At 52.7% G+C, this 17,301-nt stretch overlaps 1 protein-coding gene across 2 annotated transcripts; it reads left to right on the forward strand.

The window, feature by feature from the left end:
- The first annotated feature begins 362 nt into the window (after nt 1-362).
- Osbpl7 (oxysterol binding protein-like 7) lies at nt 363-16,662 on the forward strand. Of its 2 annotated transcripts, XM_013008795.1 has the most exons (23): nt 363-491; nt 1,688-1,821; nt 1,917-2,042; nt 2,195-2,248; nt 3,448-3,561; nt 3,915-4,010; nt 4,125-4,242; nt 5,041-5,144; nt 5,708-5,800; nt 5,884-6,016; nt 6,100-6,194; nt 6,381-6,476; nt 7,910-8,047; nt 8,555-8,648; nt 9,775-10,022; nt 10,241-10,378; nt 13,119-13,182; nt 13,294-13,372; nt 14,601-14,745; nt 14,845-14,989; nt 15,077-15,203; nt 15,408-15,530; nt 15,682-16,662. In XM_013008795.1, the coding sequence occupies exons 2-23, from the start codon at nt 1,747-1,749 to the stop codon at nt 15,788-15,790; spliced, it is 2,514 nt and encodes an 837-aa protein (XP_012864249.1). In that variant the 5' UTR covers nt 363-491; nt 1,688-1,746; the 3' UTR covers nt 15,791-16,662. The 2 variants fall into 2 exon arrangements, with proteins under 2 accessions (XP_012864249.1, XP_012864250.1); XM_013008796.1 differs by lacking the exon at nt 2,195-2,248.
- Nucleotides 16,663-17,301: the final 639 nt, after the last annotated feature.

The following is a 17,301-nucleotide window of genomic DNA, read 5'->3' on the forward strand; positions in this document are numbered from 1 at the left end:
TGCAGCTGAATTTTATAGTCTATTTCAGATGTAAAATGAGACACCAGGGTCAATAAGGAAATGGCCTTGGGCACTCCCTGGGGGCGAGTTCATACTAGGTAGAATAAATCCTATAGCACCACTGGCTGGTGGCCTGCAAGTATCAGTCCTCTGATCTGTCTGGAACCCTGCTGTGATGACTGTGGTCCCCCCCCCACCTCATTCCCAAGCCACTCCGGTGGTTGAGCCCTGAGTCCTCCCGGGAGCAGGGGGGCAGAGCTGAGCGGCTGCCCGGAGCTTGGCGGGAGGAGGCGACGGGGGAGGGGCAGGTGGGGAGATCCGGCTGGAGGGGAGGCTCCGACGTCTCCTTCCTTCCTGGTTCCTGCAGCAGCAGCAGCAGCAGCCACAGCAGCTGCCACTGCTCAGCTCTGTGCGAAGGTAGCCGGGTGACTCGGAGACAGTGACTCAGAGGCAGAGCGGGCCAAGGAGCACGGGCGTCCATGGACCTTGGGGTAAGGGGGCCAGGCTGGCACTGCCTGCCACTCCCCGGGAGGGCCTCCTACCTAGAACTGGAGAGTCTACTTATCTGGAGACAGGGCTGGGAATGGAGGTAGCAGGAGATTGCCCACCTGGCTTAACTCCTTTCCGCTGACACTCGCCTCACCCTCCCACATCCCTTCTCCCACCTCCCTGCAGGCAGCCCTGGGGACCAGGACAAGGGCATCGAGATTCCCAAACACCAGAAGAGTTTAGCAACTTTCAGTGGCCGATTGCAGGAGTTCTCCCTCGGGTCAGCCTGGACCCCCGTGCTGTGACCTCCTGGCCACCCTTAGCCTGCCAACTGCTATGTCCTGTCCCTTTCCCATTCCTGCCTCAGCTCCTCAGGTGCTCCCTAGGCACTGATCAGGAGATCTGAGCTGCTTCCCCAGCCCCGGGCCAACCTCGCCCCTCCAGTCCCCTCCCCCAGCTCTCTCTCTCTCACACACACACAGCCTCATGCATTATTGATATCCCAGTGGAGCCAGGATGGCCAGGGCCCGTGCCAAAGGCGCCTGTGGGCATTGCTGCGGGACCTGGGCAGACCTCTGGGTGTTCTTGGCCACTTCTTCTCCCACCCACATTGTCTATCAGCCAGTGTTCTGCGCTCTCTGGGTGGGAGTTACTTCTCAGGAGCCACAAGGACTGGGGTCATAGAAAACAGATGGTGGAGCTTTGAGGATAATTGAGGGTCCAAGGAGGGGATCTTAGAGGTAGGCTCAGTGGGGAGAGACAAAGGGGGTGGGGAGATAGGAGTTGTCCCCATGCAAAAAAAGGGGTGCCCAAGAACTAGAAGCTATGGGGTTCAGTTGGTGAGAATCTGAGGGGTTCTTTGCAAGGTAATTGTGTCACCAAGCCATAGTGGTGGGGCATGGGGGTCCTGGAGGAAGAGGCAGCTGGATTGATGAGTTCTTGCCTGCTCAGTCTCTGAGTTCTATCTCTTCTTGGAGACCAGCTCACCTCTGGATTCCCACCCCCCCCCCAAACCCCCAACCAAGGAATCCTAAGAAAACACCAATTGTTTCCTGGAGCCCCAGGGTAGGTTCCTAAGGTGGAGTGGGCCATGTTTCTGAGGTTTCCATCATTCTGTCTGCCTGCCCTGATCTTGGTTTGTGGGTAAGGATCTGTGATAGCTGGGTCTGTGTTCAAGCGGTCTCTCTCTTGCTTCTAGGCCCTTCCCCAAACAAGGTGACATCCTTTACTTTCCACTCAGCTGTACCTGCCTCTTCCATGGACTTCCAAGAGAGAGACAGCCCTTCCCTGGCTGAGAGTACTCAGTCCTCAAAGCCCAGCAGTGCCCAACAGGTCTGAGCAGGGAACACCAATGGGTGGGCCTTGTTTGGGGTCCAGGTAGAAGAGGGTAGATGTGGTGGGCTCATCAGCAACTGCCCTCTCTGCAGACCTCTGAACTGTGGGAGGTGGTAGAGGAGCCTCGGGGCAGGCTGGGAACAGAAGGCATCATGCCTGAGAGGCAGGAAGGCCACCTGCTCAAGAAGAGGAAGTGGCCTCTGAAGGGCTGGCACAAGGTAGGGTGACAGGGCAAGGGGAGGGGCCACGTGTGGGAGGCTGCTAGACTGCTCTGGTGTTTGTGTATGGAAAAGAAAAGTCTGTGTGTTTGCTCTCTCCCCACCCTGTCCTCTCGGCTACACCTTCCCATCCCTTCTGGGCAATGTCACAGAGGTACTTTGTGCTCGAGGATGGGATCCTGCACTATGCTACAACCAGGCAAGACGTAAGTCAGGGCCCTGTCTCAAGGGGTGTGAGAGGAGTCTTTTCCAGAATGCTCTGAGCAGGCTGGGGGCGGGGGGTAGGGGGAGAGGGAGGGAGGGGTAGGGGATTCTAGAATCAGCCAGAGCAGGGTATGAATCCTGGGGTACACTATTGGCATTTTATATTTGGCTCTCTGTATCCTCTGGCTTTCCAACTTGCAGACTCAACCAACTGTAGATCAAAAAGAAAAAAAAAATCATATAAGAGCAGGAAAGGTGGCTCAGTGGTAGAGTGCTTGCCTCGCATGCACAAGGCCCTGGGTTCGATTCCTCAGCACAGAAAAAAAGCCAGAAGTGGTGCTGTGGCTCAAGTGGTAGGGCACTAGCCTTGAGCTGAAGGGCTGAGGGACAGTGCCCAGACCCAGAGTTCAGCCCCTATGACTGACAAAAAAAAGTCATATATATATATATATATATATATATATATAATAAAATATATATTAACTTGCATCTGTACTGATTATATAGTTTCTTCTTGACACTATTCCCCAAACAAGCTAATATTTACAACTGTTTACATAGCATATACACAATATTAAGTAATATATGTAATCTAGAGGTGACTTAAAGGGCTCAGAGGAGGATGCATGGGTTTTATGCAAATACTACTCTTTATATAAGGGTCTCTCTCGAGTGTCCATGCATTTCTGTATCTTCATGCATCCTAGAACTCTGCCCCTGAGGATACTAAGACACAGCTACATTCCCTGGGTGTCAGCATCCTCCCCATAAGACAAGGAGCATGCTTGCACACGTATAAAGTTGTTACCATGGGCACTGGGGAAAGACTGCACTGCAGGCTCTCTGGAATGTTCCTGGGTACCAACTAAGTGCCCAAGGAATGGGAGTTTTCTCACTCTGCTCCTTGTCCCCATTCTCGTGCTGGGAATAAGGAGCAAGGCTGTACTCCCAGATTTCCTCCAGGTGTTGTGTCCTTCTTATGCTGTGCAGATCCTTGCCCTGTGGCTTCCTAGAGCTCAGCAAGAAGCTGAATATAATAGAACATTGTGTATACAGGAAATAATTGACAATGCCCTTCTAGTGGGACTTGGACTTGAGGGTGAATTGCTGTCTGGCCCTTGAACCTAGAGGGGCCTCAGGGAGTTCTATAGCCTTGGGAACCTAAAATCAACTCCTGTCCTCTACTAATCCTCCACCCCAGATCACCAAGGGGAAACTCCATGGCTCCATTGATGTCCGGCTGTCGGTCATGTCCATCAACAAAAAAGCTCAGCGCATTGACCTTGATACGGAGGACAACATCTACCACCTCAAGGTAACACCTAAGATCCAGGAAGTGTTTGCTTACCATCCTGGCAAAGGTCTGTGGCACAGGCCCAGAGACTCAGGATCTGAGGGCCTCAGGATCTTTTCCTAAGTTGTCAAAGAGAAAGTTGCCATCATAAAACAGTCAAAGGCAGATCCACCCTGTTAACTTTTATGTGAAGAGACAGAGCCAAGGGCTCAGGCACTTGAGATGTTGTGCTCTGCAAGCCTGCAGGAGGGAAGGGGTTGTGCAAACTAACAGAGAGAACCCCTCTTGCCTGGGGAACCAGAGCCCCAAATTCTTGCTCCTGGAAAGTAGACCCTCTCTTTAGATATTGCTCCTTTTCTCCAACACTTCTACAGATCAAATCCCAGGACCTTTTCCAAAGCTGGGTGACCCAGCTCCGTGCCCACCGCCTGGCTCAGCGCTTAGACATGCCCAGCACTGCTCATCGGAAGGTAGGATGGGCCCCAGCATGAGATGTGGCAATTCAGGATGGTGGTTGGGGGGAATCTGTGAGACCAGGGGAGGTGGACACCATCCTTCCTGACCCTTGCTTGGTTCACCCACAGGTTCCTGGCACCCAACTTCTAACAACGAGTAGTGCCTCAGCCCTACCTGGTGTTGGACCTCGAGAGAAGGTGTCTTCCTGGCTGAGGGACAGTGATGGCCTAGACCGCTGCTCTCACGGTAAGGGTTCTAGGCCAGTACCTGTGTGGGGAAAGCCTAGGCTGTTGGTTCTAGGTAGCATCAGAACGACAGGAAGCCCCAGTCTGATGGTAGAGATACTTCTACCTCCAGGATGATCAAGTCTCCTTGGTGGACCCTCCCCTAAGGGGCCTGGATCTTATAGGGGAAAAATAGGACTTCTACCAGGCACATAGATAGACAGACCAGGGCCAGCCTCCTGACAAAGATACTCAATGCTATTGTGGGCAAAAGTCCAGGGAGAAAGTGCGCTTTAGAATTCAGTCCCATAGACTGGGAAGGTGGCTCAGTGGTAGAGTGCTTGCCTCACATACATGAGGCCCTGGGTTGGATTCCTCAGCAGCACATAAACAGAAAAGGCTGGAAGTGGTGCTGTGGCTCAAGTGGTAGAGCACTAGCCTTGAGCTGAAGAGCTGAGGGACAGCGCCCAAGCCCAGAGTTCAAGCCCTATGACCGACAAAAAAAAAAAAAAAAAAGAATTTGGTTCCAGCAGTACAAGACTGACCTGTTGGCCCTGGGAGGGAAATGCACAGCAAGAGCAGGAGAGTGGAAGGGTACCTGGTCGGTGCACAGGGAATAGAGATGAAAATGGTCTACAGAGATGGAGCTTCAGGCCTCCCAGAAAGGCAGAGGAGGCCTGCAAGGCCTAGAAGGGAGGGGAGCAGTGTGAGGATTTCTTTGGCTGCTGGTGACATCTTTGGAGGAAGAAGGAAGCCATGGGACAGATTGGGATCCCTGGCTGGTAGTAAGAGAGCAACATCCTCCTCTCTTCTCCCCCAGCTCTCTCGGAGTGTCAGGGGAAGCTGCAGGAACTACACAGACTCCTCCAGAGCCTAGAGTCCCTGCACCGAATCCCCTCAGCCCCTGTGATTCCTACACACCAGGTAGGGGCCAGGGTTGAGGCCGGGGCTGCCCAGGGCCCCTCCTCAGCTACTTCTCAGATAGACCTTCATTTCTCTCCCTATCACTGTCTTTCTTTCCTTCCTTCCTTCCTTTCTTTTTTCTTTTCTTTTCTTTTTTTGTCAGTGGTGGGGCTTGAACTCAATGCCTGGGTGCTGTCCCTGAGTCTGTTCAAGGCCAACACTTTTCCATTTTGAGTCACAGCTCTACTTCTGGATTTTAGGTGGTTCCTTGGAAATAAGAGTCTTCTAGAAAAAAAAAAAAGAGTCTTACTGCTTTTCCTGCCCAAGCTACCTTTGAATCTCCATCTTTAGCCTCCTAAGTAGCTAGGATTACAGGCATGAGCCACCAGCACCCGTCTCACTGTGGTTTTCTGAAGAGCCACTCACTGCTTAGATGCCTCTCTCCTGGGACTTCCTGTGGACACACCTCCCCGAGGGTGCCATACCCTATGTACCTGGGGTCACCTGTGTTGTCCTCCATGCCTTTTCTGAGCGTGGCTGGCTACTGCCGGTCAAATGCAATTATCCTGATCTCAACCTGCCAGGCCTCTGTGACAACAGAGAGACCCAAGAAGGGAAAACGGACCAGTCGCATGTGGTGTACACAGAGCTTTGCCAAGGACGACACCATTGGACGGGTGAGGTGGGGTGTGAGCCCCAAGTTGTGGGGTGGGGTGCCCTGGAGGAGATTGTAGCTTCACCTATTCCCTTTACCTACAAGGTTGGTCGTCTCCATGGCTCTGTTCCCAACCTGTCCCGCTACCTGGAGTCTCGAGACTCCTCAGGTCCCCGTGGGCTGCCACCTCCAGACTATGCCCACCTGCAGCGTAGTTTCTGGGCCCTGGCTCAGAAGGGTGAGTGTACACCGGAGGTGGGGGGACAGAGAGGAATGGGAGGACAAGGGCCAGGAGTCTGATGGCCTGCTTTCCCCGGACAGTCCACAGCTCCCTCAGCAGCGTCTTGGCGGCCCTCACCACTGAACGGGACCGACTGAGGGACCTGCACCAGGGCTCAGAGCTGTCAAGGATGGGGGTGAGCCTTGGTGGGGGGGGGTCTTGGTCAGAGGGAGGGCTCCAGGCAGAGGACTTCGGTCCCAGATCCTATAGCAGGTCTGCACCTGGGCTGAGAAGACGGCACAGGCGGACCCTGGGGAGGTGAAAGTGGCGGATTGGGAAGGACTTTAGCCTCTGACCACTGTCCTCTCATCCTCTGCCTCAGGTCTCCGAGGCTCCAGCTGGGCAGAGACGCCTGCACTCTCTGTCTATCTCCTCAGATACCACCGCGGACTCCTTCAGTTCCCTCAATCCTGAGGAGGTAAGGAGCAGGGTGACTGAAGGGGTCATTTTTCTGGTTCTATTTTTCCTGGCAGGAGTGAAGGTCTGGGTGGTTAAAAAAAAAAAGTTATTTTTAGTCCTGAAATAGCTGAGATAGGTCGGGCACTACTGGCTCATGCCTATAATCCTAACTACTGAGGAGGCTGAGATTGTGGTTTGAAGCTGGCCCAGGCAGAAAAGTCTGTGAGATTTGTGTCTCCAGTTAACCAGTAAAGAGCCAGAAGTGGATGTATAGCTCAAATGGTAGAGTGTCTGCCTTAGTAAAAAAGCCAAGTGAGAGCATGTGGCCCTGAATTCAAGCCCCAGTATTGATACACACCAAAAAGAGGGTTGGGAATCTGGCTCAGTGGTAGAGTGCTTGCCTAACATGCATGAAGTGCTGGGTTCAATTCCTCAGTACCACATACACAGAAGAAGCCAGAAGTGATACTGTGGCTCAAGTGGTAGAGTGCTAACCTTGAGCAAAAGAAGCTCAGGGACAGTACTGAGGCCCTGAGTTCAAGCCCCAGGACTGGCAAAAAGAAAAGGAAGGAAGGAAGGAAGGAAAAAAGAGAGAGAGAAAGGAAGGAAGGAAGGAAGGAAGATAAAAATGAAGGAAGGAAAGAAGAAAGAAGAGAAAGAAAAAATTTTTCATTTTTCTTTTCCATATTTTATATTATTGGTCATTGCACCTAGGCCCTCTCATGTGCTAGACCCCTTGTATAGCACGATGGTCCACTTGAGCCACACCTCTAGCCCTCTTGTTTGTGTTTGCTTCTGAGAAAGAGTTTCATTAACTTTGCCCAGAACGGCTTTGAAATCTCGATCTTCCTGCCTTTGCCCCTGAATACCAGGGATTACATGCGTACACCACCATGCTCAGCCTACACAGCTTTTTTTTTTTTCACACAGCTATTTTTGACTGATTCTTAACATCTACAGAAAGCTATTACTTTAATTTAGAGTCCATGAAGGTGATGATTATTCGTCTCCATGTGACAAAACTGAGGCCCAAAGAATCTTAACTGATTAGGACCAGGCTCCCACTGTTTAGAACTGGACTCTAGGGCTGGACTCTGTGGTTCTGACTCGGGCTCCACAGTAGAGCGGCCTACTGAGCTGAGTCTCAGTGCCCTGATGGGGGCCCCACCCCTTTGTAAAGTAGGGGTGGGTGTCAGGTTTGAATGACTCAACACATCAAAAGGACTCAGAGTCTGTGCCAGGAAGTGTGAGCAGTTATTATGGACCCCATGAGCCCTCCTCTCAGGCTGCAGTTCATACCCCACTCCCTCTCCTCTGCCTCTGCCTGCTCAGCAGGTGTCAGGCTCTGAGTCCCTAATAGACTTTCCTCTGGAGGAAATGGTCAGGCCAGGAGGAGGCCTTCCTGGCCTCCAGAGTGGCCTCGGGGGCCTGATGCCCATCTGGCTCCCACAGCAAGAAGCTTTGTACATGAAGGGCCGAGAGCTGACCCCCCAGCTGTCCCAGAGCAGCGTCCTGTCCCTTGCCGACTCCCACACGGAGTTCTTTGATGCCTGCGAGGTTCTGCTTTCCGCCAGCTCTTCAGAGAATGAGGTGAGGGAGGAGGAAGCTGGCAGGGAGCGGGGAAGCACTTCGGGAAGATCCAGGTGGGCTCAGAGAGACTCTGTGACTTTGCACAGAAATCTCTGCTGGGGACTCATCTTCCAGTTCACTGTGTCTGCCCCACTGGGTTCTTGGAAACAACTTCATGTCTACCTCTAGTCATCTTCCCATGACCCCATTTCACCTCCATGCTTCTTAATCCTCTTGCCCTAAACCCTGTATCTCAGCAGCCCTCTCCCCGCCCCCACCCCGCCAACTTCCTTTCCTTTGGTGTCATGCCAGTTTTCCGAGTTCCCTCATTTTAGTTGAGTTCTAGGTCCTCTCCTAGGAGGCCGGGCATATTCTACCATGTTAGACCTCCCAGGGGAATGTTCTCGGGCTCTTTCTCTTTCCCTTCCTCCCAAAGGGCTAGCTGGGCACATTCTTGCTAGGCCCTGAGCACTGCTCAGCTGCCTGGGGAGACCTAGTCTGCCCAGTTTGTCATATGTTCTGGCCCAGGGCTCCGAGGAAGAAGAGTCGTGCACCAGTGAAATCACTACCAGCCTGTCTGAGGAGGTGCTGGACCTCAGGGGAGCTGACTGCTACCAGAAAGGTACCAGCTGGGGGTGTGGGCATGGGACAAGAAGGTCTGGAAGTGGGGAGATGGAGAAACTGTATCTATCCAGGGCCCATACAGAGAACGTCCCTCTGGTGACTAGAGGGCTAATGGTTTTGGATGTTGACCCCAGAGGTGACACCAGAGCCATGAGCTAAGGAATGTTTTAGGAGCAGCTTTGAGAAGTAGGCTAGATTTAGGCCTGGTCTGGCCTTTGTCCCATTAGGCAAGAATACTTAAATAGGGCTTGACAGAAAAGGAGATGATTCCACAGGGACTGAAAAATAGACAAAAGGCCCTTCTTGGCCAGTTTTTAGCAGAGTGGCTTAGAGCCTCTAATGTTACTTTTTCCTCTTCTACAAAAGAGGCAGAATAATCTACATCTTCTGTGTGTAGTACTGGGGTTTGAACTCAGGGCCTAGCACTTCCCCCGCCCCCCCATCGTGGGGCTTGAACTCTGGGCCTGGGCACTGTCCCTTAAGCTCTTCAGCTCAAGGCGAGTGCTCTACCACTTGAGCCACAGCACCACTTCTGGTTTGCTGGTAGTGAATTGGAGATAAGAATGTCATGGACTTTCCTGCCCAGAGTCGGCTTTGAACCACAATCTTCAGATCTCAGCCTCCTGAGTAACTAGGATTACAAGTGTGAGCCACTGGCACCCAGTGCCCGGCGCCTAGTGCTTTTGCTTCAGTTGTTCCACTCAAGCCCAGTACTCTACCCCTTGAACCACACCTCTACTTCTAACTTTTTGCTAGTTAACTGAAGATAAGACTCTCTTGGATTTGTCTGCCTGGGCTGACTCTGAGCTGAAATCCTCAGATCTCAACCTCCTGAGTAGCTAGGATTATAGGCATGAACTACTAGTACATGATTAATAATCAACCTCTTGTTGTGTCTTCTGTTTATAAGGAGATCGGAGGTGAGGAGAGGGGACTCTGGGGACTTCTAAGACATTGTCCATAGCAAGGGACCTAGCTTTTCAACAGCTAGATCATCAGTTATCCCACCCACAGTGGGCAGAAAAGGGCCCTGGGCATTGGCATATCCACCAGCACAGACAGGGGCCTGCTAGGTCTGGAATGCCAGTATCCATGGGAGACTGACATGGTGGTGTTGGCCCCAGGGGCATGTGTTCCAGGGAGAGCATCCGGGCCTCCCCGCCGCCGCTGCCTGCCAGCTGCCAGTGGGCCTGGGGTGGATGTGAGCCTGTGGAACATCCTGCGTAACAACATTGGGAAAGACCTGTCCAAGGTGTCGATGCCCGTGCAGCTCAACGAGCCACTCAACACGTTGCAGCGGCTCTGCGAGGAGCTGGAGTACAGCAGCCTGCTGGACCAGGCCAGCCGCGTGGCTGACCCTTGCGAGCGCATGGTACCTCCCCAAGGCTCTTCCTTGTCTACCCCCCACCCCATCTCCTGGAGTCCTGTTTCTCAAATCCTTGTCTCCCAAAGTCCTGTCTGGGAAGATCCTTGTGCTTGGAGTTCCTCATCCAGACCCCAGGCTTTGCTTATGATGGGCTGGTATCCCCTTTCCAAGACCCCCTCTCTCAGCTCCTTATCCCCATGGCATTATCCCTACCCTTCCTGCAGGTGTATATAGCAGCCTTTGCTGTTTCTGCCTACTCCTCCACGTACCACCGGGCAGGCTGCAAGCCCTTCAACCCTGTCCTGGGGGAGACATATGAGTGTGAGCGGCCAGACAGAGGCTTCCGCTTCATCAGCGAGCAGGTGTAGTCCCTAGGGTGGGAGGGCTGGCCTCCAGGGCTGGGGCAGGGGAGGATCTGGGTTTCAGGGACCTCAGGATAGATAAGTAGCACCACCAAGGCTTGAAGAAGAGCATGGTGCAGGGAGCCTGTGCCAGGCCCAGTGGCATATGAAAAAGATGGAGGTCTCTGCTCCCTGTGGGAAGGTGGCTGGAACAGGTATAAGGGAGGATCCACTCAGGAAGGCGCATTCTAGGAGGTGATCTCAATCCAGGTCTTGAAGGATGAGTGGGAGAAAGCCAGGGAGTAGAGGAATTTGGGGAACTGGGGTGTGCCAGACAGTGTGAAAGATAAGGTGGAGAGATTAAGAAGGTTAAAGAGGGCTGGGAATGTGGCTTAGTGGTTGAATGCTTGCCTAGAATGCATGAAACCCTGGGTTCGATTCCTCAGTACTGCATACACAGAAAAAGCTAGAAGTGGTGCTGTGGCTCAAGTGGTAGATCACTAACCTTAGGCAAAAAAAAAAAAAAGAAGCTGAGGGACAGTGCCCAGGCCCTGAGGTCAAGCCCCAGGAATAGCAAAAAAAAAAAAAAAAAAAGGTTAAAGATGGAGCTGGAAGGCAAGGAAGGCTCAATCCTGAGGAGCCTTGTAGGAGAAAGTGAGCAGCATTCTGGGGTTCTGTTTATTTTTAATACTGAAGGCAGTGGGAAGGCAGGCAGGATTGGGAGGCAGGATTGGCCCTTTGCCAGACACCATGGTATGTGTGGAGAGTTTGTTCCAAAGCTACTTCTCATGGGAGACACGCCTGAAACAGATCTAGAGGGTGATCCAGCAGTGTAGGGATGGGAAAATGGTCAGTGGAAAGGAGTTTGGAGGAATTCAGTTGGCATGTGGAAGTGCTGGTTATCAGGATGGAAACTGAGTTAGCGAGACATGCTGCCATAGAGACTAGACTTCCACAGGAGATGTCAAGTTTGGCTCTGAGGTCAGGGGCCTGGAGCTGTATGGAGCTCTAGCAGATCTGGGAGTGGTCAGTGTAGAGGGTTGGCAATGTCATCAGAGACTCCCTCTGGGGTATGTCTGAGCAAGAGGGCAAATGGTCTGTGGTCTGGGAGTATCAGCTGTGGTTTTGTTGTTGTTGTTATTATTATTGCCAGTCCTAGGACTTGAACTCAAAGCCTGGGTGCTGTCCCTGAGCTTCTTTTGCTCAAGCCTAGCATTTTATCACTTGAGCCACAGCTCCACTTCTGGCTTTTTGATAATTTATTGGAGACAAGAATATCATGGATCTTCCTGCCCCAGCTGGCTTTGAACTGTCATCCTCAGATCTCAGCCTCTGAATAGCTAGCATTACAGGTGTGAGCCACTGCTGCCCAGCTAGGTGTTTGGGGGCTTTTTGTTGTTTTTGTTGTGTGTGTGTGTGTGTGTGTGTGTATGTGTGTGTGTGTGTGTCTGCCTGTCTGTCTATCTGTCTGTCTGTCTGTCTATTCATTTGTCCATCCATCCAGTATCAGGGCTATAACTCAGAGCCTTTAGCTCTTGCTTGGCTTTTTTGCTGAAGGCTGGTACTCCACCACTTGAGCCATACCTTCACTTCTGGCTTTTATACTAGTTAATTGGAGATAAGAGTTTCTTGGGTTTGTCTGCCTGAGGCTGGCTTTGAATTTTAGTCCTCAGATTTCAGCCTCCTGAGTAGATAGGATACAGGAATGAGCCACCAATGCCAGCAGGATTTGTGAGAAGATGGTAACAATGTGAAATAGTACAACTGAGTAGACAGTAGGAAACAAGCCTCTCCTAGCAGAGATGTGCAGGTCTAGAAAGGGGAGACTTGCTCATTGAGATGAGAGGACAGGACTGATGGAGCAGAAAAGGGAGAGGATCAGGAGGGCTGAGAAGCTGTAGAGGAATGAGTGGGGTATGGCATTCAGAGGCCTTACCTACCCTCTGTTCTCCTTTGGCATGGGGACAAAGGTTAAAGAGACTAGCTTGGGTCCAAGCCCTTGTAGGATTGATGGGAGCAGGGCTGCCAAGGACCCAGAAGTACAGCAATGTGGAATTGGAAGTTTCTCTCTATGTGTCAGGGGAAAGATTGGAGCCAGCAGTGCACAGAGGAGTCTGTGCCTGCATTTCTGGAGAGTGGTGGGAGCAGGTCGCCGGGGGTCTTAGGGGAGAGAATAGAAGGGAATCTAGGGTGGGGTTGGCAGACCAGGAGAAAGTAAAATGGTTTGGGAGGACAGTGTTATGGGGGACAGGGAACAGGGAGAGGAGGGAGGAGGGAGGGCTGCGGGATGTTAGAGTTGAAGGTCACAATGGAGCCATTCCAAGTGAGGACAAGGCCAAGTGTTTGCAAGAGTGTGGGGCGGAGCCAGCTGATATGATCAGCTTTCAGCAGAGATTGGGAGAGAAGATGGTCCTCAGGGGAAGGGCTGGGTTTCAGGCAGGGCACAAGGTAGAGGCCATTGGCACTGCTGGGGGAACTATCTAGGTCTGAGCAGGGCTGTTCAAGGGCATCATTGGCAGGGCTATAGGAGGCCTCTGAGAGGAGCAGGCAAGAGCAAGAACAGAGGGCCTTGTGGAGAGAAGAGAGGATATAGATTTGGATGGTGGCCAAGGATGATAAGGGGACAGGGGACCTGGAACTGACTGGTCTGGTTCCCAGGGAACTGGGGTGGGGGCAGGGAGCTTTGGGAAGCCCCCCAATGCCCAGTGAAGACCCCAGGCTTCCTAGGGACAGCCTCAAAAGAACTTCTTTGCTCACCAAGGTCTCCCACCACCCTCCCATCTCGGCATGCCACGCAGAGTCGGACAACTTCATCTTTTGGCAAGGTGAGGGGGTGGATCTAGGGGGAGATGGGGCAGGGATAAAGGACAGCCAGGAAGTGGCTGGGACACCCTCTGAGTTTATCTCTGCTGTTTCCTCTCCCAACCCAACTCCAGACATGAAGTGGAAGAACAAGTTCTGGGGCAAATCCCTAGAGATTGTGCCAGTGGGGACAGTCAATGTCAGCCTGCCCAGGTGAGTACCGGAAACTCCCAACCACCAAGCCAACACCAGGGCTGCTCATGGGGGCCTGGGCTCCTGAAGCTGCTGGAACTGCTGGCAATGTGTATACATTTTACACCTGCGTTTGCAGCAGCTGTGATAAAGAAAGGTGAGAAGCCTCAGAGCAGTAAAGATGGAGGGGCTCGATGAATTCTAATTTGGTGTCTTGCATAGTTTTGACCATGATTCACACTAACGCTGCACTTCACACACACACACACACACACACACATACACACACACACCTAAACTGATGACAGGTCACAACCACATTTGAAAGAAACAAAACTCTCATCTAAGCTCATTCTGCAGGGGTTGGAGGCATAGCTCAGTTGGTAGAGCACTTGCCAATGAGCCAAACAGCAGGTACCTAGTTCGAGTCCCAATCTCCCACCTTAAAAAAATAAAAAAAAGCTCATTCTACAGGTGGGTAACTGAAGCCAGAGAAGAAAGGAGGTTCCTTCAGACTGGCAGGGACCTTTCATAAATTCATCTTTATTTCTTTTTTTTTTTCCTGCCAATACTGGGGCTTGAACTTAGGGCCTCATGCTTGTTTGCTTTCCTTCCTTCCTTCTTTCCTTTCTTCCTTCCTTCCTTCTTTCTTTCTTTCTTTTTTCTTTCTTTCTTTCTTCAGCTCAAGGCTACTACTCTACCACTTGAGCCACAGTGCCACTTCTGGTTTTCTGGTTGTTTATTGGAGATAAGAGTCTCACAGACTTTCCTGCCCAGGTTCACTTTGAACCATGATCCTCAGATCTCAGCCTCCTAAGTAGCTAGGATTACAGGCGTGAGCCACTGGCGCCTGGCAAGGGCCTCATGCTTTGGTTTGGCTTTTTCCTTCAAAGTTGTTTCTCTACTACTTGAGCCACACTTCCACTTCTGCCTTTTTGGTGGTTGATTGAAGATAGGAATCTCATGGCCTTTCCAGCCTGGGCCAGCTTCCAACCAAGATTCTCAGATATCAGCCTTCTGAGTAGTTAGGATTATAGGCATGAGCCACCAGTGCCTGGCTTTTACCTCCATCTCTCTTGCGTGTTTTGTAAGAGACTTGTTCATTCCGTGCACTATGGGAAAGTGATTGAGTCCTCCCTCACCTTCCCCAGAGCCACGTGACCTGTACCAATGAGACAGGCATCCTTCCACCCTCTACCACTTGTTCCCTAGGGCCTGCCACTACCCTCCCGTGCCCTGTCTCTCTCAGGTTTGGGGATCACTTTGAATGGAACAAGGTGACGTCCTGCATTCACAACATCCTGAGTGGCCAGCGCTGGATAGAGCACTACGGGGAGGTGCTCATCCGGAACACACAGGACAGCTCCTGCCACTGCAAGATCACTTTCTGCAAGGTAGGCGTGGCCTATCCTACCACACCCGCCCACTCCCAGCAGCCTCTGCCTCTCCAGGGCCCAGAGAACCTACTTCAGGCCCTGCCTTTTCCATCCCAGGCCAAGTACTGGAGTTCCAACGTCCATGAGGTCCAGGGTGCCGTGCTGAGCCGCAGTGGCCGTGTCCTCCACCGACTCTTTGGGAAGTGGAATGAGGGGCTTTATCGGGGTCCCCCACCAGGGGGCCAGTGCATCTGGAAACCCAGTAAGTAGGGTAATCAGGGAAAGCTGGGCAGGGTGAGGGGGAACTGTGGCCCAGGACCCCTGCCCCAGTCCTTTACCTCCCCCCCAGACTCCATGCCCCCAGACCACGAGCGCAACTTCGGCTTCACTCAGTTTGCCTTGGAGCTGAATGAGCTGACAGCAGAGCTGAAGCGGACCTTGCCATCCACAGATACTAGGCTGCGTCCTGACCAGAGGTCAGTGCCCCAACCCAGGTACCCCTAGGCCCATTGCCCAAGCCCCAATGCCTCCGCAAGAAGGTCTCTTCTTGTAGGTCTTGCGCAGAGCCTGGATCTGATGCTAGTAAACCACCCCAGAGACAGAGCCAGGCAGGGGAAAGAAGCTTTGATTTGGGGCGGGGGGGGGGGGAGAGACCCACTGACTGGGATCTGGATCTTCAGGTACCTGGAGGAAGGGAATATACAAGCTGCTGAGGCCCAGAAGCGAAGGATTGAGCAGCTGCAGCGAGACAGAAGGAGAGTCATGGAGGAGAACAACATCGTCCACCAGGCTCGCTTCTTCAGGTGCCCAACCTTGCCTTCTACTCTGTCCCTCCTCAGCCCAGGCCTTTCCCTTAGCCCCTTCCACTTGGAGTGGGCTCACCATGGGAGGGCAGTCTCCAGGGCCCAGCCTGCATTCTGCTTTCCCCTGCCCACACCCACCCTCTTCCCCCAGGCGGCAGACAGACAGCAGCGGCAAGGAGTGGTGGGTCACTAACCACACATACTGGAGGCTGCGCGCCGAGCCCGGCTACGGGAACCTGGATGGAGCTGTGCTTTGGTAGCCCTGGCCCTGGGGCAGGAGGCTCAGGGCCTGCTCTCCTCCTGTCCCTACCTCTCCCACGGACACATGGATGAGGCCAGGCTCCCCCCCTCAGGCAGCCCTGGCTCCAGCCCTCTCCCCTCTGCTGGCCAGAGGGGCTGCAGCTTAGCTCACCCCCACTGCACAGTTGGGGTTGGAGTCAGAGTCTGTTTCTCCAGTCTTGTTGCTCCAACAACTGGCATGTGAGCCCCTTCTTGCTCTGCCATTCCCCTTTCTATCCCCCCTAGGGATGCTTGGGGATGCTAGGCTCCTCAGTTCCCCATTTCAGTGCCTTCCTAGGACACAGGGGACCCCTTGATGATCCCCAGGCTTTTTGTCGCCAGGGCACTGGCCCCACTGTGAGAGGTTCAAGTAAGTGAAGGAAATGGGATGGCCTCTTCTCCCACTTGCCCCATTTCCAGTTTCTGCTCCTCTGCCCCAGTCCAGCAGGTCTTTCTCCAGCTCCCTTTCGCTGGTCCCTGGCCTCCTTCCCCTGCTGCATCCCTTTCCTCCCCAACTACAAAGCTCCGGCAGACTCCTGCTCCCTTGTTCCTCATCCTCCTGTGGATCCTCCCATCTCAGCTCAGCAGATGCCCCGAAGTGGACAAGGCCTCTGCCAAAGGTGGAGATGCCTGGCCTCAGGCCCACAGGGAAGGAAGTGTGCAGGCATGAGTGTAAAGTCAGTAGGAGTGTGTGTGTGTGTGTGTGTGTGTGTGTGTGTGTGTGTGTCCTGCTTGCAGGCAAGCAGGATTCTTCAATGTAGCCTGGGCATCCCACTGGATGTCCACCATCATTGCTGCTCATTTGCTCAGTTTGCCTCTGAGTCAGGTGAATTGCTGTGACATTCCAAGCTCCAATAAAAACTGATCCAGACATTGGCCTCTGACCTCATTGAAAAAAAATTATGCTCCACAGAAGGTCCATAGCCTTGACTCATCCTCCATTAAAATATACACTCTTGGGGCTGGGAAGGTGGCTCAGTGGTAGAGCGCTTGCCTTGCATGCCTGAGGCCCTGGGTTCGATTCCTCAGCACCACATAAGCAGAAAAGAAAAAAAAGCCAGAAGTGGCACTGTGGCTCAAGTGGTAGAGTGCTAGCCTTGAGCTCTTCACCTTGAGGTGAAGAGCTGAGGGACAGTGCCCAGAGTTCAGGCCCATGACCAAAAAAAACAAAAACAAAGTATATCCTCTTAACCCCTTAGCCCTGGGAATGAGGTGCCTTATTTGGAAATAGGGTCTTTTCAAATAAAGTGAAATGTTAAGAGTCATAAGGGATTAGGGTAGCCCCTAATTCAGTGACTATTTCTGTATAAGAAGAGAAAATTGGGGGCTGGGAAGGTGGTAGAGCGCTCAGTGGTAGAGCGCTTGCCTTGCATGCATGAGGCCCTGGGTTCGATTCCTCAGCACCACATAAGCAAAAAGAAAATAAGCCAGAAGTGGCTCTGTGGCTCAAGTGTTAGAGTGCTAGCCTTGAGCTGAATTGCTGAGGGACAGC

Source organism: Dipodomys ordii, unplaced genomic scaffold, assembly GCF_000151885.1.
Source record: "Dipodomys ordii isolate 6190 unplaced genomic scaffold, Dord_2.0 Scaffold7, whole genome shotgun sequence".
Classification (NCBI taxonomy): Eukaryota; Metazoa; Chordata; class Mammalia; order Rodentia; family Heteromyidae; genus Dipodomys; species Dipodomys ordii.